General features: G+C 45.8%; 2 protein-coding genes across 2 annotated transcripts in view; both read left to right on the top strand.

The window, feature by feature from the left end:
* The window catches only part of LOC147886896 (protein pleiotropic regulatory locus 1-like), an 89,859-nt gene that overhangs the window by 18,800 nt on the left and 54,576 nt on the right, over positions 1-16,483 (top strand). The window lies entirely within an intron of this gene.
* On the top strand, positions 38-7,782 carry LOC147886897 (uncharacterized). Its single transcript, XM_087394046.1, has 4 exons — positions 38-62; positions 1,096-1,205; positions 5,592-7,297; positions 7,407-7,782. The coding sequence occupies exons 1-4, from the start codon at positions 38-40 to the stop codon at positions 7,780-7,782; spliced, it is 2,217 nt and encodes a 738-aa protein (XP_087250172.1).

The raw sequence follows: 16,483 nt of genomic DNA on the forward strand, positions 1-16,483 counted from the left end.
AAAAAAGAAAAGGGGAAAAGAGAAAAGAAAAGCCCTAATGCGCACACACTTTTTTGTAAAGAGTACATTCATAGCTCTCCAAAGCAGGACAGCTACTACTCAAAACTAGAAACTGTTATAAAAGATGTCCAATTGGGCCTGAGGACGGTCTCCATAGGATTTGGATTATGCCTTGCGCCTATCTTATCATTTTCAGTCTCTCTCTCTCTCTCTCTCACACACACACACACACACACACACACACACACACACACACTTTTTTTTTTTGGGTGAAATATTTGATTGATTATATTATATGAGTAGCAACCTTAAAATAAGCTGCTACAATTACATCAACTGAAAATTTCAGTATATGCCAAAAAGACCTCATGATCTATGCAGCGGGTCTACAAGCAATCAAAGAAAGATTGCTGCAGAGAAAGCCTAAAAAAGCCAAACAGAGAGAAAGTAGGATCACCAAAGACTTTACAATTCCTATATGTCCATAAAGTCCATAGTGCCCAGTAGCCATAGTTGCACGAAACGCACATTTCGTGGGAAGAAACGGAAACGCCGTTTCGTCAAGAAACGGCGTTTCGTTTTTCCTGTTTTCCCAGAAACCCTAAAAACGGGTTTTCTGGGTTTTCTTCCAGAATTTCGCCGCTCCGTTTTTCGCCGCCTCCCGCTTTCTTTCAGCCTCCTTCCAGCCTCCTTCCAGCATCCTTTCAGCATCCTTCAAGCTCTCTCCATCCCATCCTTTGCTCTTGGACCTGCCCTCACCTCCATCCTTCTCTGAGCTCTCTCCATCCTCTTCATCCTTTGCTCCATCTTCTCCATCCTTGGCAGCCTGCTCTCCTGACTCCATCCTTCCATCCTTCTTCTCTCCATCCTCTCTTTAATCTTACCTTCTACCTCTCCATCCTCCTCCTCTCCATTCTCCTTCACTTCTACCTCTCCATCCTCTCCATCCTCTTTTACCTCTATCTCTCCATCCTCCTTCTGCAGTCTACCTCCCATCCTTTCTGACGAGTCACTTGTGACCTCTGAGCTCTCCATCCTCCTCAATGCCGAGAGATGCTTATTGGGTCCATGTCTCCCTCCTGGATAGTTATAAAGGAGGCGGTGGCTCCAAGAAGTGGAGATGCAACTATTGCGGCATAAGCAAGACGGGGTCTGTCACACGGGTAAAAGACCATCTAGCAGGTGTTCCCTGCAAGGATGTAGGACCTTGTGAGTTCGTGCCTACTGCAGTGAAAGGTGGCCTAGCAGAATGGAAGCGTGCGCGTATGGCAGCCTTGGCTGCAAAAAGTGGAGGACAAGGGTTGCAAGATGAAGAAGAGGCTGTTGACACTGAGCCATTGGATGATGCCAGCACATTGGGTTCTGCAAAGAGAAGTAGAGGGGCATCAACTACATCGAGCGCAGGTCCTAGTGCCACAAGAACACCCTTGCCACATGGATCAATTAGTGTGGATGCTAGTGCGGGGAAAAGAGGATCACTGCAAAGGTCTAGCATTCAAGCACGCTTGCAAAAGCAAGCAGTGAAGGAGGCCACTAGTGAGCTCACAAAGTTCTTCATACAATGTGCAATACCCTTTCATGTGGCGAAGACTACACGATGGAGGAAGGCCATGAGAGCCGTAAGCCGCATTGGTTATGAATGGGAAGGGCCTACATATGAGGCCTTGCGGACAAGAGAGCTAAGAAGAGAGAGGGAATGTGTGGAAGACCAAATGAAGCCCTTGAAAGAGACTTGGAAAAACTATGGATGCACACTCTTATGCGATGGATGGTGAGATGCACGCAAGAGGAATGTGTACAATATTTTAGTATCTTCTTGCAAGGGAACCATGTTCTTGAGAGCCATAGACGCTTCCACTGCAGGTACAGTGATTACAAGGCTGTATATTTGGGAGCATTTACGGGCAGCCATTATGGAGATAGGTGTTGAGTATGTGGTGCAGGTGGTGACAGATAATGGCAGCAATTGTGTGTCAATGGGTGCCATGTTAGAAGATGAGTTCCCTAAGATTGTGTGGGCACCCTGTGCCTCACATTGCCTTGATCTTTTGATCGAGGACCTAGGGAAGATACCTTGGATTGATGCCATCTTCTCCACAGCCCGCAGTATCGTGAAGTTTGTCACGAAGAGACCCAAAGTCCTCAGCATCTATCGGCTTACAGTGACCTTGAGCTATTGAAACCTCCAACCACAAGGTTTGCTTACATGTTCATAGTGGTGGAGAGGCTTCTGCGAGTGCGCCAGGGCTTGTTGCGCACGGTTGTGTCTCGGGAGTGGGGAGATTGGGATGATAGAGGCCAAGCAAAGTCTATCAAATTTTTTCGCATGATCATGGATGAGTCTTGGTGGAATCAGGCGGAGGCATTAATCAAATTGATTAATCCTATCTACACGGTGCTTCGCATCACACACATGGAGGGAAGCACATTAGGGCTCTTGTACGAGTTTATGGACAAGATTGGAGAGGCCCTCAACAGAAACACTTCCCTATCGCCTGATAAGTAAGACTTTTTACTTTTGTAATATGTATAATTATTGCAGTTACTAAATGGCAATTTGTTATCATGAAGCCTGGAATTTTCAGATATATATTATGTATGTACTATTATCTATAGTCTATGAATTTTGCATGCATAATGCATTCTAATTTCTTGTGGCATGATTTAGGGTTGAGTCCATCCGTGCTATATGGAATAACGGTGGAATTGGTTCCACCGCCCAATCCATGCGGTGGCACATGTATTGCATCCGCTCTGGCGCAGTCAAGAGCAATATGAGAATGACGAGTTGGAGGAGGGGATGCAACAATATCTACAAAATTGGACGGGTGGTGACTTGGAGATGCAACGAAGACTGGAGGATGAACTTCTATTGTTCCGCAATCACAGCCTCTCCTTTGGTCGACCTATAGCTAGGCTCCTAGAGACACAGTTGCAACCTGTCTCCTGGTGGGAGAAATATGGCAACTGTACTCCTACTTTGGTAAGAGTCTAAGAGACAAGTTCCAACGCCACTAGTTGGAGCTTAGTCGTTAAGTAATTTGAAGTTTTATCTACTACAAATATGTTTAAAGTTATCAAGTTCCTGATGCTTATCTCGGCTTAATTGGCTTATGGCAGAAACGCCTTGCTATACGTGTTCTCTCACAGGACTGCAGTTTCGGTCCTTGTGAGAGGAACTGGAGCACTTGGGCCCTCTTTCACACAAAGAAGAGGAACAGATTGAGCACGGCTCAATTGGAGCGGTTGGTGTTTTGTCATTGCAACCTCCGTCTCCTTGAGTTCACCGCCGGCTGCCCCGAACCTCGCCAAGTGAATGTAGACAAGGTGGACGTGGAGAAGATGGAGGTCATACCTAGATATCCCACGGGAGGAGCTGGACATATACACCATGTTGTATGAGGAGCTGTCAGCACCAGCACACCACACACGATCATACACTCAACCATCTGGAGATGGTGCTAGTACTTCAGTTGCACCCGATGGTCCTGATCCTGATGTTGATGATTCTTCTTCAGACAGTGACACAGATGCCTCGAACTTATCTGAGGACGCAGAGGATGACGATGACGAGGAGGCCATGGATGATGCAGATGATCAGTAGTCCTGCTGTTTTTTTATATCATCCATGAGTGCTTTTATTTTGAGTCTTGCATGGCTCATGAGTCATGAGTCATGAATCATGATCATGAAATTTGTGGACCATGAATCATGATCATCTATGGAGTCTGGACATTGAATACTTTCAAGTTTCAAGTTTCAAGTTTCAAGTTTCAACTTGTGTGCTAAGTTTAAACTTTTAAGTACTTCAAACTTCTAAATTTCAGATTCTTGTAATGCCAAACTTGTTAGTCATGACTCATGATACATGTTGATTTCAGATTATTGAAGCATCATTCAAGAATTTAGAATCATAGAGGCATGAATCATGAATGATGCATTGATGCTTGAAGGCTGAAGCCTGAAGCTTCAGCCTTCAAGTATAGATAATTGTAATTTGTATTATGTATGATTTGCACTCTATTGATAATTATATTATGTATAAAAAATAAATTTTTATACATAAATTGTATCATATTGCCGTTTCTTCCGTTTCCGTTTCGGCGGGGCCCGGAAACTCCGTTTCTCCCGTTTCTTCCGTTTCCGTTTCTTCCGTTTCCGTTTCGGCTGGTAACTATGCCAGTAGCGAAGCCAAATGAAGAAAAGATGAAACTTCAGTCTGGATGGAGGAACCCAAATAGCCATAAGAACTTCCCAAACGGAATAGATGGGAATCTCGCTTGTAGGCGCTGTCAAAGCAGATCAAAAAATTCACGAGAGCACGGACAATGCCAAAACAAGTGAGGCACAGTCTCCGAAGAAGCAGAACATGTGTGGCAAAGTGCAGAAGCAATGCGTCGATGAGCTAATAGCTGTCCAGATGGAAACACTCCCAAAAGAACTCGCCAAAAGAAAACGTGTTGCCGAAGCGGTACTTTATAGGTCCAAAGTTGCTGTAATCTTTTCCTCTCTCTCTCTCTCTCTCTCACTTTTTTTTTTAGTAATTCCATGGGCTTGTATTATAAGATTAATATCATACAAAGACACTCTCCTAAAAGTGGAGAGCCCAAATTAAAAACACAAATAAACTATCTCCATGCAGGACGTGTCTAGATCTCCTTTCTTACAGGCATCATAAACAGATTGCCTTAAGGAAGCTCTGAAGAATTCATAGGGCTGATGGAAGTGTTTGTGCAAGTATGCCATATTATGTTCAGTCCAAAAGGTCCATAGAGCCCAAAATCTAATCCAGTGAAGGAGTAGAGAATAAGGTCGCAATGGAGTAGGACATTTGCCAAAAAGCCAAAAAAATTTCCCAAATGTGGTATTCGAGAATTTGAGACATAAGAACCTTGAAATCTTTGCAGTCAAAAGCTTGGAGCATTGACGAAACCATAATAAGTGTGGTATTGTCTCTGCATCACAGTTACGCTGAAACGCGTTTCAGAGCCCAGTTAGGCCTGAAACACCGTTTCAGAGATGAGGCGTTTCCTGAAACGCGTTTCAGGGCCCGAAACGTTTCGGGACCCTGAAACGGCTGGCTGAAACGTTTCAGCCAGCCTGAAACGGGATTCAGAGACCTGAAACGTCTCGTTTCAGACAACAGATGCTGCCAGGTCTCCAATATCCTGCGAGATGCGCCGCCAGCCCCGTTTTTTGCCTTTCTGCCTCCGATTTTTGCCTCCTTCCACTCCTTCAGCCTCATAGTTCATACTCTCTCCAGAGTCCATCCATCCTCAAGGTTTAGGGGCCCTCCTTCAGCCCCATTCACTCCTTTCCTCTCCTTTCTCTCTTGCAGCCTGCTTCAGCCCTCCATCATCATCTTCTCCCCTCCAGCCCTCCTTCAGCCCTCCTTCAGCCCCCTCTTTCAGCCCTCTCTTTCAGCCTTCTGTTCCCTCCTCTTTCAGGCCCCACTTACAAGTTTCAGGCTTCAGCCCTCTCTTTCAAGTTTCAACCCTTGGCTCTCTTTGCAGTTTCAGCCCCCCTTTCAAGCAACAAGCTTCCAAAGTTCCATGGCTTCAAGACACCCTACCCCTGAGTCTCATTTGGAGGTAGAATTCACCCAATCAGATTTTTGGTGGAGTCAAGTCGATCTCCTGGGTGGCTACGACTCCAAGAAAGGAGGCACTCGCAAGTTCATATGCAGGCGTTGTGGATTGAAAAGAGGTGGGATTCCTGATAGGGTGAAGGCCCATCTTCTTGGCATCAAGGGAGAGGGGATTACAATATGCACTGAAATATCCGAGGAAGAGAAAGCAAGATTGGCACGAGAGGTCGAGGCATTTCCTTCCGCGAAGAAAGCTAGGACTATTGCATCCACTGGTGGAGGAGCTACTTCAGGTGCTCATATGGCTACTGCAAAAAGGAGTCCTCTTCCCTCTGCTGCTGCTACTACAATTTCATCTTCTGGGAGTGCACATGTTCTTGGAGCTACAGGTTCTACTCCTATTGCATCTCCTTCACCTCTCCCACCTACACGAAAGCAAAGCACCCTTTATACTGCATGGCATCCACAAAGGAAGGCACAAATAGATGCAGCCGTGGCCCGTTTCTTTTACTCGAATGGGATTAGTTTCAATGTGGCACGGTCTGCTTATTTCAAGGAGATGGTGACTGAAATTACAGCCTTTGGGCCCACATACACCCCTCCCACTTTTGATGCATTGAGGGGAAAGCTTCTAGAGGATGAGGTGAAGGCAGTTAATGAGGCCATTCAGCCTGTTAAGGAGAAATGGCATAAGTATGGGGTCACTTTGGTAGCAGATGGCTGGAGTGATGTACGTAGTCGATCACTAGAGGGTATTTTGGCATATTGCAGAGGATCTTCTTTGTACATACACTCCATAGAGTGCGGAGTACAACAAAAAACAGCAAATGTTTTGATGCAGATGTGGGCAGATGCAGTGGAGTATGTGGGCCCGTCTAATGTTGTGCAGTTGGTTTCAGATGGTGAAAATACCAATAGGGCTGCAGGTGCATTATTGGAACAAAGGTGCCCCCATATTCAATGGAGTTCTTGTGTTGCCCATTGTTTGAATAATTTGTTGAAAGACATTGGCAAATTACCTTGGGTAAAAATTGTAATTGATAATGCAAGAGAGATAGTTGGGTTCATTACACGCCATCATTTTTCTTTCTCTTTGTATCGCACCTATGCAAGGAAGGAGCTTTTGAAGTATGCAGAGACAAGGTTTGCATACAATTATGTGATGCTTCGCAGACTCATTGAAATGAGACCTGCTCTTAAGCAGGTTGTGGCAAGCCCACAGTGGGATGCATGGCCCACTTCAAAGCAGGCTCTTGGGATATTGGTGTACGATTTGTGCATAGGCAGCGATGACTTTTGGGCTGATGCATCACACTTGTATGACTTGTGTAAGCCGATTGTCTTGTTGCTAAAAAAGGTTGATGGAGACATGCCTTTTATTGGCAAGGTATATGAGGGGATGGATCGTATGATAGAAAATATCAGAGTGTTAGAGAAAGATCCCCACAGGTTGAAAGAGCTAGAGGAGTTGGCTGTGACTAGGTGGAATCAGTACTACTCTCCCATTCATGCGGCTGCATTTATGTTGGACCCAGAGTTTCAACACAAGGCAACTGCACAACAAAGTGATGCAGAGGTGGTCCGTGGTTGGAGCCTCACTCTTCAGAAGATGGTGCAAATGCCAGAGGCTCGCCGGACAGTGAAGGACCAGCTCGCCAATTACCGCAATAAGGAGGGCATATTTGGATGGCCAGATGCCCAGCATGACAGGTAATCCTAACTCATTTAAATTCTTAAATTTTACTATTTAATGATTCATAATTTTCAGATTTCATAAGCTTTGCCATATATCTGAATTTTATGATCTTTCAAATTTCAGATTTCGAGTTGGGTCTGTTACATGGTGGGAGGATTATGGAGCTGATTCCCCACAGCTGCAAGCGCTTGCCATTCGGATTCTCAGCCAGGGTTGTAGCTCCTCCTCTTGTGAGCGCATGTGGAGCAGCTTTGCCCACATCCATACAAAGAAGAGGAACCGTCTCAAAGCACACAAGGCGAACGATCTTGTCTTTGTTAATGCAAACTTGCGTTTGCTTAACAGGATGAGACAAGAGTACACTCATGACAAGTTCATTGGTTTTCATAAGCCTGATGACACTCTCACTGATGATGATGAGGAGGGGGAGGATGATGACGACAACGACGACGATGAGGAGATGGCAGTGGAGGAGGAGGAGGAGGAGGAGGACTCTTGAGCAGCTGAGCTATCTAGATTCGAGAATCTACATTATGGATTTTGATCATATCATCAGTGATGTAGCGGTTGGCCTTAAGGCTTAGAGCCTAGGCTTTTGGGAATCTGAATTTTGTACTTTTGACTCTTGAGTCTTGAGTCTTGACTCTTGACAATGAGACATAATAATATGTGAATCATATATTATATTGCCTTTGGCATTTTGTAACTTGTCAATCTTCAGCTTTTCTCATTGATTTCAGATTTGTCATTTATATTTGTAATATGTATTGCTCATTGCTAAGTTAACTTATAAGCTCCAAGTTCTAAGTTATAATTTGTAACTTGTTCTAACTTCTAACTTCTAAGTGACATTGTGCCATGTGGTAAGTATTATGCACTATATTTTAACTTTTAAGTTACAGGTAGGCTGTAGGCTGTAGCATTCTAAATGTGTGTGTTCTCATCTCCAAACTCCCTTTTCTAAACCTCCCTTGCTGACGTGGCATTTCCTCGTTTCAGCCCTCCCAGAAATCCCGAAACGTTTCCGTTTCCGTTTTCGTTCCCCGTTTCCCCGTTTCCGTTTCCCCTAACTATGCTCTGCATGTGCCTAGCATCGTAAACAGGTAGCTGTGGCAGTAGCTATCTTCCTCTTAACCAAAGTAGTTCCAACTGGCAATGTTCCAGTAATGCATCGCCAAAGAAATAGTCTTTGTTTGAGAGGTAGCTTGGCCTTCCATAAAATACTCAAGTTCCTTGACCACCAAGAGAGGGGTTTTTGCATATGCCATAAATAATTTGCATGAGTGTGTATCCACGGCAAGGGCTGCAGAAGTCTGTATGTTGTCATAGAGGTGAGTTTGCTTATAGGCACAAGGCGCATATTCAGCCCTTTGGGACATAACTTCCAGTCAGCTAACTTGTTATCATGTGAGAACTGGGGAATAGGCAATAAAGGCTGCAGAAGATACCCATGCGCGCGTGCACACGCATGTACGCACACACTGTGCATGCAAATGCACTTATGCTTGTGTCCTTGAATTGTGCATGCATGGTCACAACTACACTCATTTCCTATATTCATTTGTCCAATTGTTTGGTACCCTAAATGAGCCCGGAAGATAGTCTAACAAAATTAACCTCAAGAGTGGACATCATGGATTTACAAGAATTTTCTTGTAGCTAAGTGATGGCTGCCTTAGTATGGCTTGATTTTTGGTAATGAGTCAGGATTTCATACAGAATGGTAAGATCTGTTGCTTTTGGAGATCGCATCTCTTGAACAATGGCTGTGCTTTGTCTAGATTAAAACAAAATCCTATTTTAAGTGATTAAAAAAAAACTAACTTTATTTTGTTCTTCTTGAATTAGACATATATGTTTGTGGGTCGGGGATTCAATGTCCACTCTAATTATAACTATGGGGTGAAGCCACCTTATGGATTGTTTTGTGTTGATTTGTCAATTCCAAGGTACTGGCATACACCTGAAAACCCTTGTGCACTAAGTTAGGCTATCTAGCGCCTTCATGTTTTGGCGCTCAGAGAGACATGTAGGCCAAGGTGTGTACTAGGCCTCTAGTGACCAAATCCAGAGATTGTAGTTCTTGGTTCGGGCTCCGTTACCCGATTCGTGAGACTACTTGGTGGACCTCCATTAACTAACTTCAAACGTGGATCTTGGCACTTAAGGATTTTAAATTGATCAAATTGATGCAATATGCAGTTTACTCTAGGAGAGTGATAAAAACTCGGTCTAGGGTAAAGATCCAAGGTGCCCAAGGAAGGTGGTCGGATCCACTTTTGAAAGACGGAATCAAATTGGCCATGGATGATCTCTTACTTTAGCCAATGTAATAATACTTCACCAAATGTCATTTTCAATGGGAAGAACAAGGAAGCTCTTCAAGAGTATCAAGTTCCAAATGATTGACAGGGATTAATCTTCCGACCTGCTATTTTTAGCTTGGGTCAGTCAATGAGGTGGGCAGTCACTAACATGCTTTCTTGGAGTAGAGGAAGAAGCATTGGAGCTACCCATAGCTTATATTAGAGTAGAGGAAGAAGCTTTGGAGCTACACTTAGCTAATATAAGAGCTCAATGGCACCTAGAATTTCCTCAATTCCTATTTTTATTGAACAGGAGTAATGAAATCAAGCTGGGGCTTTTGGAATTTGAGGGAGCCGTATTGTAAAGGAACGTTTCATGCCAAAGGAGTGTCCAAAGGTAGAAATTTCGAGAAGATGTTTTTATGTATTTAAGGTTGGGGCATCTTGGGCCCCCTAGAATGCAATAAAGGCTTCATTGGGGGTCACCCACAAGGTTTGGTGGGATTTGGAAGCATTGAAGGAGAACCGGAATGCATGCTAGACTATCATCTACATGGGGGCCAAGTGGTTCATCTCAACCACCCTTCTCTTCTTACAAAAAGCTCCACGAGCCTTCTCTTTCCTCTCGCATTTTTGCTCACGTTTTGACTTCTTCTCCTTGCTTCGAGACCATCTTGCCTCTCCAGCAGCTCCCTTTTGCTCTAAGTTGCAACCGCTGAGCTTTCCTACCCCTTAGATTAGAAGTGTTGTAAGAATACTTTAGAGACAGGTTATCCATGTAGACCACAAAAGTAGATTCATACAGATAATGCTTCGACTTTCTCAATGCATGAATAATAATAGCATGCAACTCTTTTTCATGTGTTGAGGCCACTTATGCCGTGGCTTAGTGAGCTTTTCAGCTACCTGTGGCAAGTTGGTCTTTGTTTAGTTGCGTGGACTTTGGGGCGTCTTCGCCCCATACGGTGTGTCTCATGTGGCCTTGGATTTGGTTGGGGATTGCCTTTCACTTTTATTATTGCCGCATGGATTGCAACAATCCACCACTAGCTGCCGCCACGTGTTGCAGACACGACAACTTCCATGCACAGTCCGTAGGACAGACCTACTCTAATGCCATGTTGGCTCCCAAAAGAAGCCATGTGGATAGCCTTGGGCGCACGATCCCAACCCGCCCCATAGCTAGGCTGCAGCCTCTCTCTTCTCCCAAAAGATCCCGAGAGGGACGAGAGGAGGGTCTCAAACGAGCCATTATATTCAAGGCCACTAAGAAACCAAATTCCCTAAATGCCATGTGTCTTGGCACGAGTTTACCTTTTGACCAATCGATGCTAGTTGATCCCTCACCACCTTGACCTTTGTCAAGTGGTCATGTACTGAATCTCCTTCATCCATATCCAAGTTGTAGAGCTGATGCTGAAGAAGCAAGATCCGGGATGTCTTATTTGTCTCATACAGATCCATTATAATGGCCCACGCCTCTACTGACATGTTAATCATCTGAAAGTGAGGAAGCACAGAGTCCGTTGTAGTCCCTATGATCATGCCAGGGTGTGGGCATCTCTATCTTTCCATGCTTTGAGCTCCTCTACATCTATTGGCATGAGTATCCTTTCATTGTTGTCCATCACATCCTCTGGCTTCACCTCGGCTCTCGTTGTCTGTTTCCATGGTTCCTGAGTCACTAAATGACTCCGGATCTTCACCTTCTAGATAGGATAATTTTTCCCCTCTGTTTTCCGAGGCTCTCCAAAGTTAGGGATGGTGAAAGAAAGGAATCGACTGGGGGAGGAGGAAGGGAGAGAAGGGGCTGAAGAGGCTTCTAAAATCGACATCTCTGCAGCTAAACCACACAACAAAATTGAAAAGCAAACTCAACCTTCTGTAGACCAAAACTCCATACGCACTTGATTGAACCTGAGTCATCCTCCTCGCAAGGGCACTGTCGCCCAGTTGTGGAAGTCGATTGCCAAGAGCTTTTGAATTAGGGTCGTCCTTCAGCAAGGTCCTTGCCTTGAGGCTCCCACACTTGTGGGCCTTCTACTTGGGCTCTGATACCATGGTAGAAATCAACCACGAAAGGGTATGCACAGCGGAAGACTGATAGAATATCCTAGGAGCTCACACAGTGTGTGTGGGGAGTGGAATCACAGACTTAAACTTATGTGCTTCAAATAGATGTGTAGACTCATCAATAGACAATGATCCAGCCAGATATAGAAGCTACCAAAAGAATATATATTTCCGTCCAAAACTATGGACACAATACAAAGAGAGATAGATCCAAAGTTCCACCAAAGCGTGGTCCTTTGGTCTTACCACCATGTACTTCTACTATCTGCCGGATATCTCTAGAACTTGAGCCCGAGTGCTCCACCTCGAGCGTGTGTAGACTCTCTGTCCAGATCTCAGCTCCATGCTGCCCTAGAAGACAGCCAAGGTCCAGCCCTTGATGAGTTCAGTCTGCAGCAACTCCTGGACTCCTCTGTCTCCTGGATGTAGGCCTGAAGGTGTGTGTACAGCTGCTCCTGCTGCTCCTCTGATGGCTGACCTGCCGGATAATATGAATGAGGCACTAGGCCTCCCTTTTATTAGGCTCCAAGGCCTGGCCAAAATAGCTGACTGGAGCAGGCCTCCTAGCTGACTCAGTCTGCATAAATTTCACCCCACCAAGCCCCTATTTGTTGGGCTGTGTGCCCGTGCCCCCTGCCTTTAAGTGGGGGCCCAGCCCCCTTGCTTTGTGTGCCAGCTGGTTTGCTGGCCCCTTCCACGCCCCCTATTTTGGGGCTGTGTGCTGGGCCGGGCCTTATGGCTGACCAGGCTGGCCGACCAGCCAGCTCCTTCGCCCTATAAAGGGCAGGGTGCTGTGCACTGCAGCCCCTCCCTTTCCTTGCCTTCTGTTGTTGCCAGGCCCTCCACCCTCGCTTCTTTGCTGTTGCTCTTCCGTCGCCTCGTGCCAGGCCAGATCCAAGGCTTGATGCCCCGCCATCTCTCCTGCACATCAGCTCCTTTGATGCACCCTCGGAAGCTCTGGTTTGCTGCGAGGTGCTGCCCATGTGGCAGCCCCCTCTTTCTTTCTCTTCTCTGGGCATCTTCTGCTCTAGGTCTCCCTCCCCCAGGCTCTCCTCATTTGGGGGCTTACAGATGGGGAGGTGACCTTTCCAACATGCTTCCCTTTCACCTTCATTCTCCTACGTAGAGCACCATTCCAATGCACGCCTACGTCGATAGGCAGAGCTATTGTCGCAAGCTAGTCACTGAGAGAGCACAACGCAAGCTCCTAGAGCAATCTTTATCGCTTGGCAACATCAACACTAGTGCAAACTCAAGGACAACTAAACAAAGAACAGGTAGACGAATCTCTAGCGCTAGGAGCAGGAACATCGATGACGCCTCCATTTTGTGCTGGTTGGAGGAAGACTTTCCGAGCGTTGAGCTGTGTGACACCCAAATTGGCGTCAGCTCCTGAGGCTGCTGCACATAAAAGTCCATTGGATGCGTATTTGCCATAGCCCACACAACGATCCCGAAGACCAAAGCTAGAATATGATGAAACAATTGCACAATGCACAAGCTTTTGGACCAGCGCCTAACATCCAGATTTGCTGTCCATTGCAGTGACATTTGCCTTATTCACCTCAATTTGGGTATAGCAGCCTCGGACATTTACAACTCGATTGATCATTGGATACATTTGCAGACATTTGCCCCTTGTTTTGGGCTGATATTTTTCCTTTGACCGGACATATATTGTTTTGCAGGTCATATTTTTGGGGACAGCACGTTCATTTAGCTCATTGTTTGAGCAGTCAATTTTTGGTGGTCACAGCTCAGCATTTGCTGTCATTTTTGGACAGCCAGCTCATTTTGTAGTGAAAGCCTTGAGGCTACTCTTGAGCGCACATTTTTCCTTCAGGGATTTATTTTTGCCATGGGAAGCAACGATTGGATGGGTATGTTCTCAGCTGAGGACAAGCTCGATGGACCCAATTATCCCATGTGATCATACACGGTGAAACATTTGCTGGTTGCCAAAATTTTTTGGGGTATTGTCTCTGGATCGGATCTTCGTCCTTCCTCTGTGGCATCCACTTCTGCTACTGCTACTGCTACTGCTACAGCTGGTGCAGCTGCTACAACCACTTTTGGATCTACTGCCGCCGTTGGTGGAGCTGTTACAGCCACCTCTGGATCTACTATTACTCCAGCCACACCTCCTACACCCGAAGATGCCAGATGGGATGGTAGAGATGCCCAAGCACATTCTATCATTGCTTTTTCAGACAAGAGACATATCATTCCTCACATTCGGTCTTGCAAAACATCAAAGGCTGTGTGGGACATCTTGGCTCCCCTTTACCAGGTTCACAATGAGGCACGTGTTGCTTTCTTACACAGGCAATTGGAGAATGTCAAAATGGAAGAGGGGGACAGCATGGATGCATGCATCACAAAAATCAAGGATTTTCAAGAGCAGCTCATTAATGTGGATGAAATTATTTCAGATGCTCAGGTAGGGTCCACGACACTCAATGGACTTCCTGAGTCCTACTAGGGGTTTGGTACTACATTGAGGTTGACTCCCTGAGTCCTACCAGGGGTTTGCTACTACGTTGAGGTTGGTTGCCATGAGCAATCCGAACACTTATACTTTCGACCAGCTTGTTTCCCTTCTCCTACAGGAAGAGCTGAAATTGCAAATCAGGATTTTGACGCTAATCACGAAAATAAGGGAAAGAACGGTCAAAATTACAGCAAACCCAAGCCTTCTGGAGGCTCATCTACTGCTGGACACTCATCCAGTTCTGCCCCGTCTGATGCAAAGAAGAAAACAACAAACGTTGTAATCATTGCCGGAAGCGAGGACATGACATTTCTGAATGTCGCAAGTGCATCACTTCTGAAAAGAAAAAGCAGCAAAAGGGACTTGCTGTCACTACTAGTGTTGCCCCCCCAGATCATGGTCATGAGGCAGCAAACATTACTCACCATGTGTGGGATTTCATGGTGACATGCCAGTACCATCCAGAGAGGCATGCTACAGCCTTGTCTGTCTTAGATTCTAAGTCAGATTGGTGCTTTGACACTGATTCTTCCAAGCACATCACTTCTTGCAGATCACTCTTTCAGACATTGGGGGCTGCTCCACATGGTGGCACAGTGACATGTGCCAACAATGCATCATATCCCATGAAAGGGATTGGCCAGGTTGAGGTCACTTCAGTTTCAAGTGATACGATCACACTCATGGACGTTTTGTTTGTCCTAGGTATCAAGGAGAATCTCATCTCCATTGCATACCCTTTAATGGCTTTCGGGTTCTCTTTGATGGTTATCGATGTGCCGTGTATGACAACCGGTACGATGACATCATAGTACTTATTGGGTCACTTTCTTCTGGGCTATATCATCTTGATGTTTATGACAAATAGCCTGCTACAGAGGCAAATTTGGTGGCTGAATCTGTAATTTCAGAATCTCACTTATGGCATGCGAGGTTGGGTCACCTCAACTATAGAAGCTTGGTTAAAATGCATTCACAAAACATGGTGGTTGCTCTCCCATCTATGCATGCACCGGTTAAACATGTTTGTGAGGGATGCTTGTTGGGCAAAATGCACCGTTTCTCATTTCCAAAGGATGGGACAGTTGGTGCATTTAGGAAGCTTCACCTTGTGTATAGTGATGTGTGCGGGCCGATGCGGACAGCATGAGTCGATCCAAGTATATTGGACAGCTCCTTGATCGCTTCTAGTTCGAGGATTGCAAGCCAGTTTCTACTCCATTGAAGCCTGGCTTTCCTTTCTCCTCCGAGGATGGAAGTCCGCCATTTGATGCATCACTTTATTAGCAGGCTGTTGGTTGCCTCATATACCTTTGTCATACCCGGTCTGATCTTCAGTATGCCATTTCCTAGCTCAGCACAGGTACATGCACAAGCCTAGTACAAAGTATTGGCAAGTAGTGAAGCGGGTCTTTCGATACTTGAAGGCCACGCATCATTTGGGTTTACTCTATGGTTCAGGAGTCCCACTTGTTTTGCATGCATTCACGGACAGCGACTGGGGTATTTAGCAACTAAACAATCCCCAATTTCTGGGGCAATCTAACAGCTCACAGGCCAGCCAAAAGGCCAGCCACCTCAGCCAAACAAGTGGCCAGAAAGACCAGCTGGTCTGGCCGACCAGCTGGCAGGCCCACCGACCAGCTAGGTCTGGCCTATAAAGGCATCTGCCCCCACACTCCTTGAGATAGGACAGGACCTGCAGCTGCTCCTCCTCTATGCTTTGCTGCAGCCCCGCCTGCTCCACTTCTACCTCTCCTCTTCAGATCTGCTCTTCTGCTTCAGTTCTGTCCTTTCTGCTCCAGATCTGTCCCATCCTACTCCAGATCTGTCTCTTCTGCTCCTCTGCTCCAGATCTGTCCCCTCCTGCTCCAGATCTACTCCTTATCTTCATCATCATCGAGCTACACTGAGGACTGCGTTACGCTCCCTCTGTTGCTATCTTTTCTACAATTTCTCTACATGGAATCATCTTTCTGATTCACCTCAGCCACGGTCCTTGAGACACGACAGCTTGAGGTTCTTGTATTCAGTTTTTCATATTACCGACAGACACTATGTTTTCTGAGTTCCGTTCTTCAGTTGTGTCTGAGTATTGTCTACTTTTTGATCGCTCCACTGCAAACCCTATCGTTTCTCTATATGGTATCAGAGCCATGGTGATCTAAAGACCCCAGATCTTTGGTGATCTAAAGATCCCGCTTCTTCAAGGAGGCCATAGGTACGGGGAGCATCACTCCTATGAACATATCAGTTTCCTCTTCATTCTGCTGCGCACTAAGGGAGAGAACTCCATCCCTCCCTCCCTTTCAGAACTCCATCTTCTACTC

Source organism: Dipteris shenzhenensis, chromosome 23 (assembly GCF_047967505.1).
Source record: "Dipteris shenzhenensis isolate YYH24624 ecotype China chromosome 23, Dip_SZ_1.0, whole genome shotgun sequence".
In the NCBI taxonomy this organism is placed as follows: Eukaryota; Viridiplantae; Streptophyta; class Polypodiopsida; order Gleicheniales; family Dipteridaceae; genus Dipteris; species Dipteris shenzhenensis.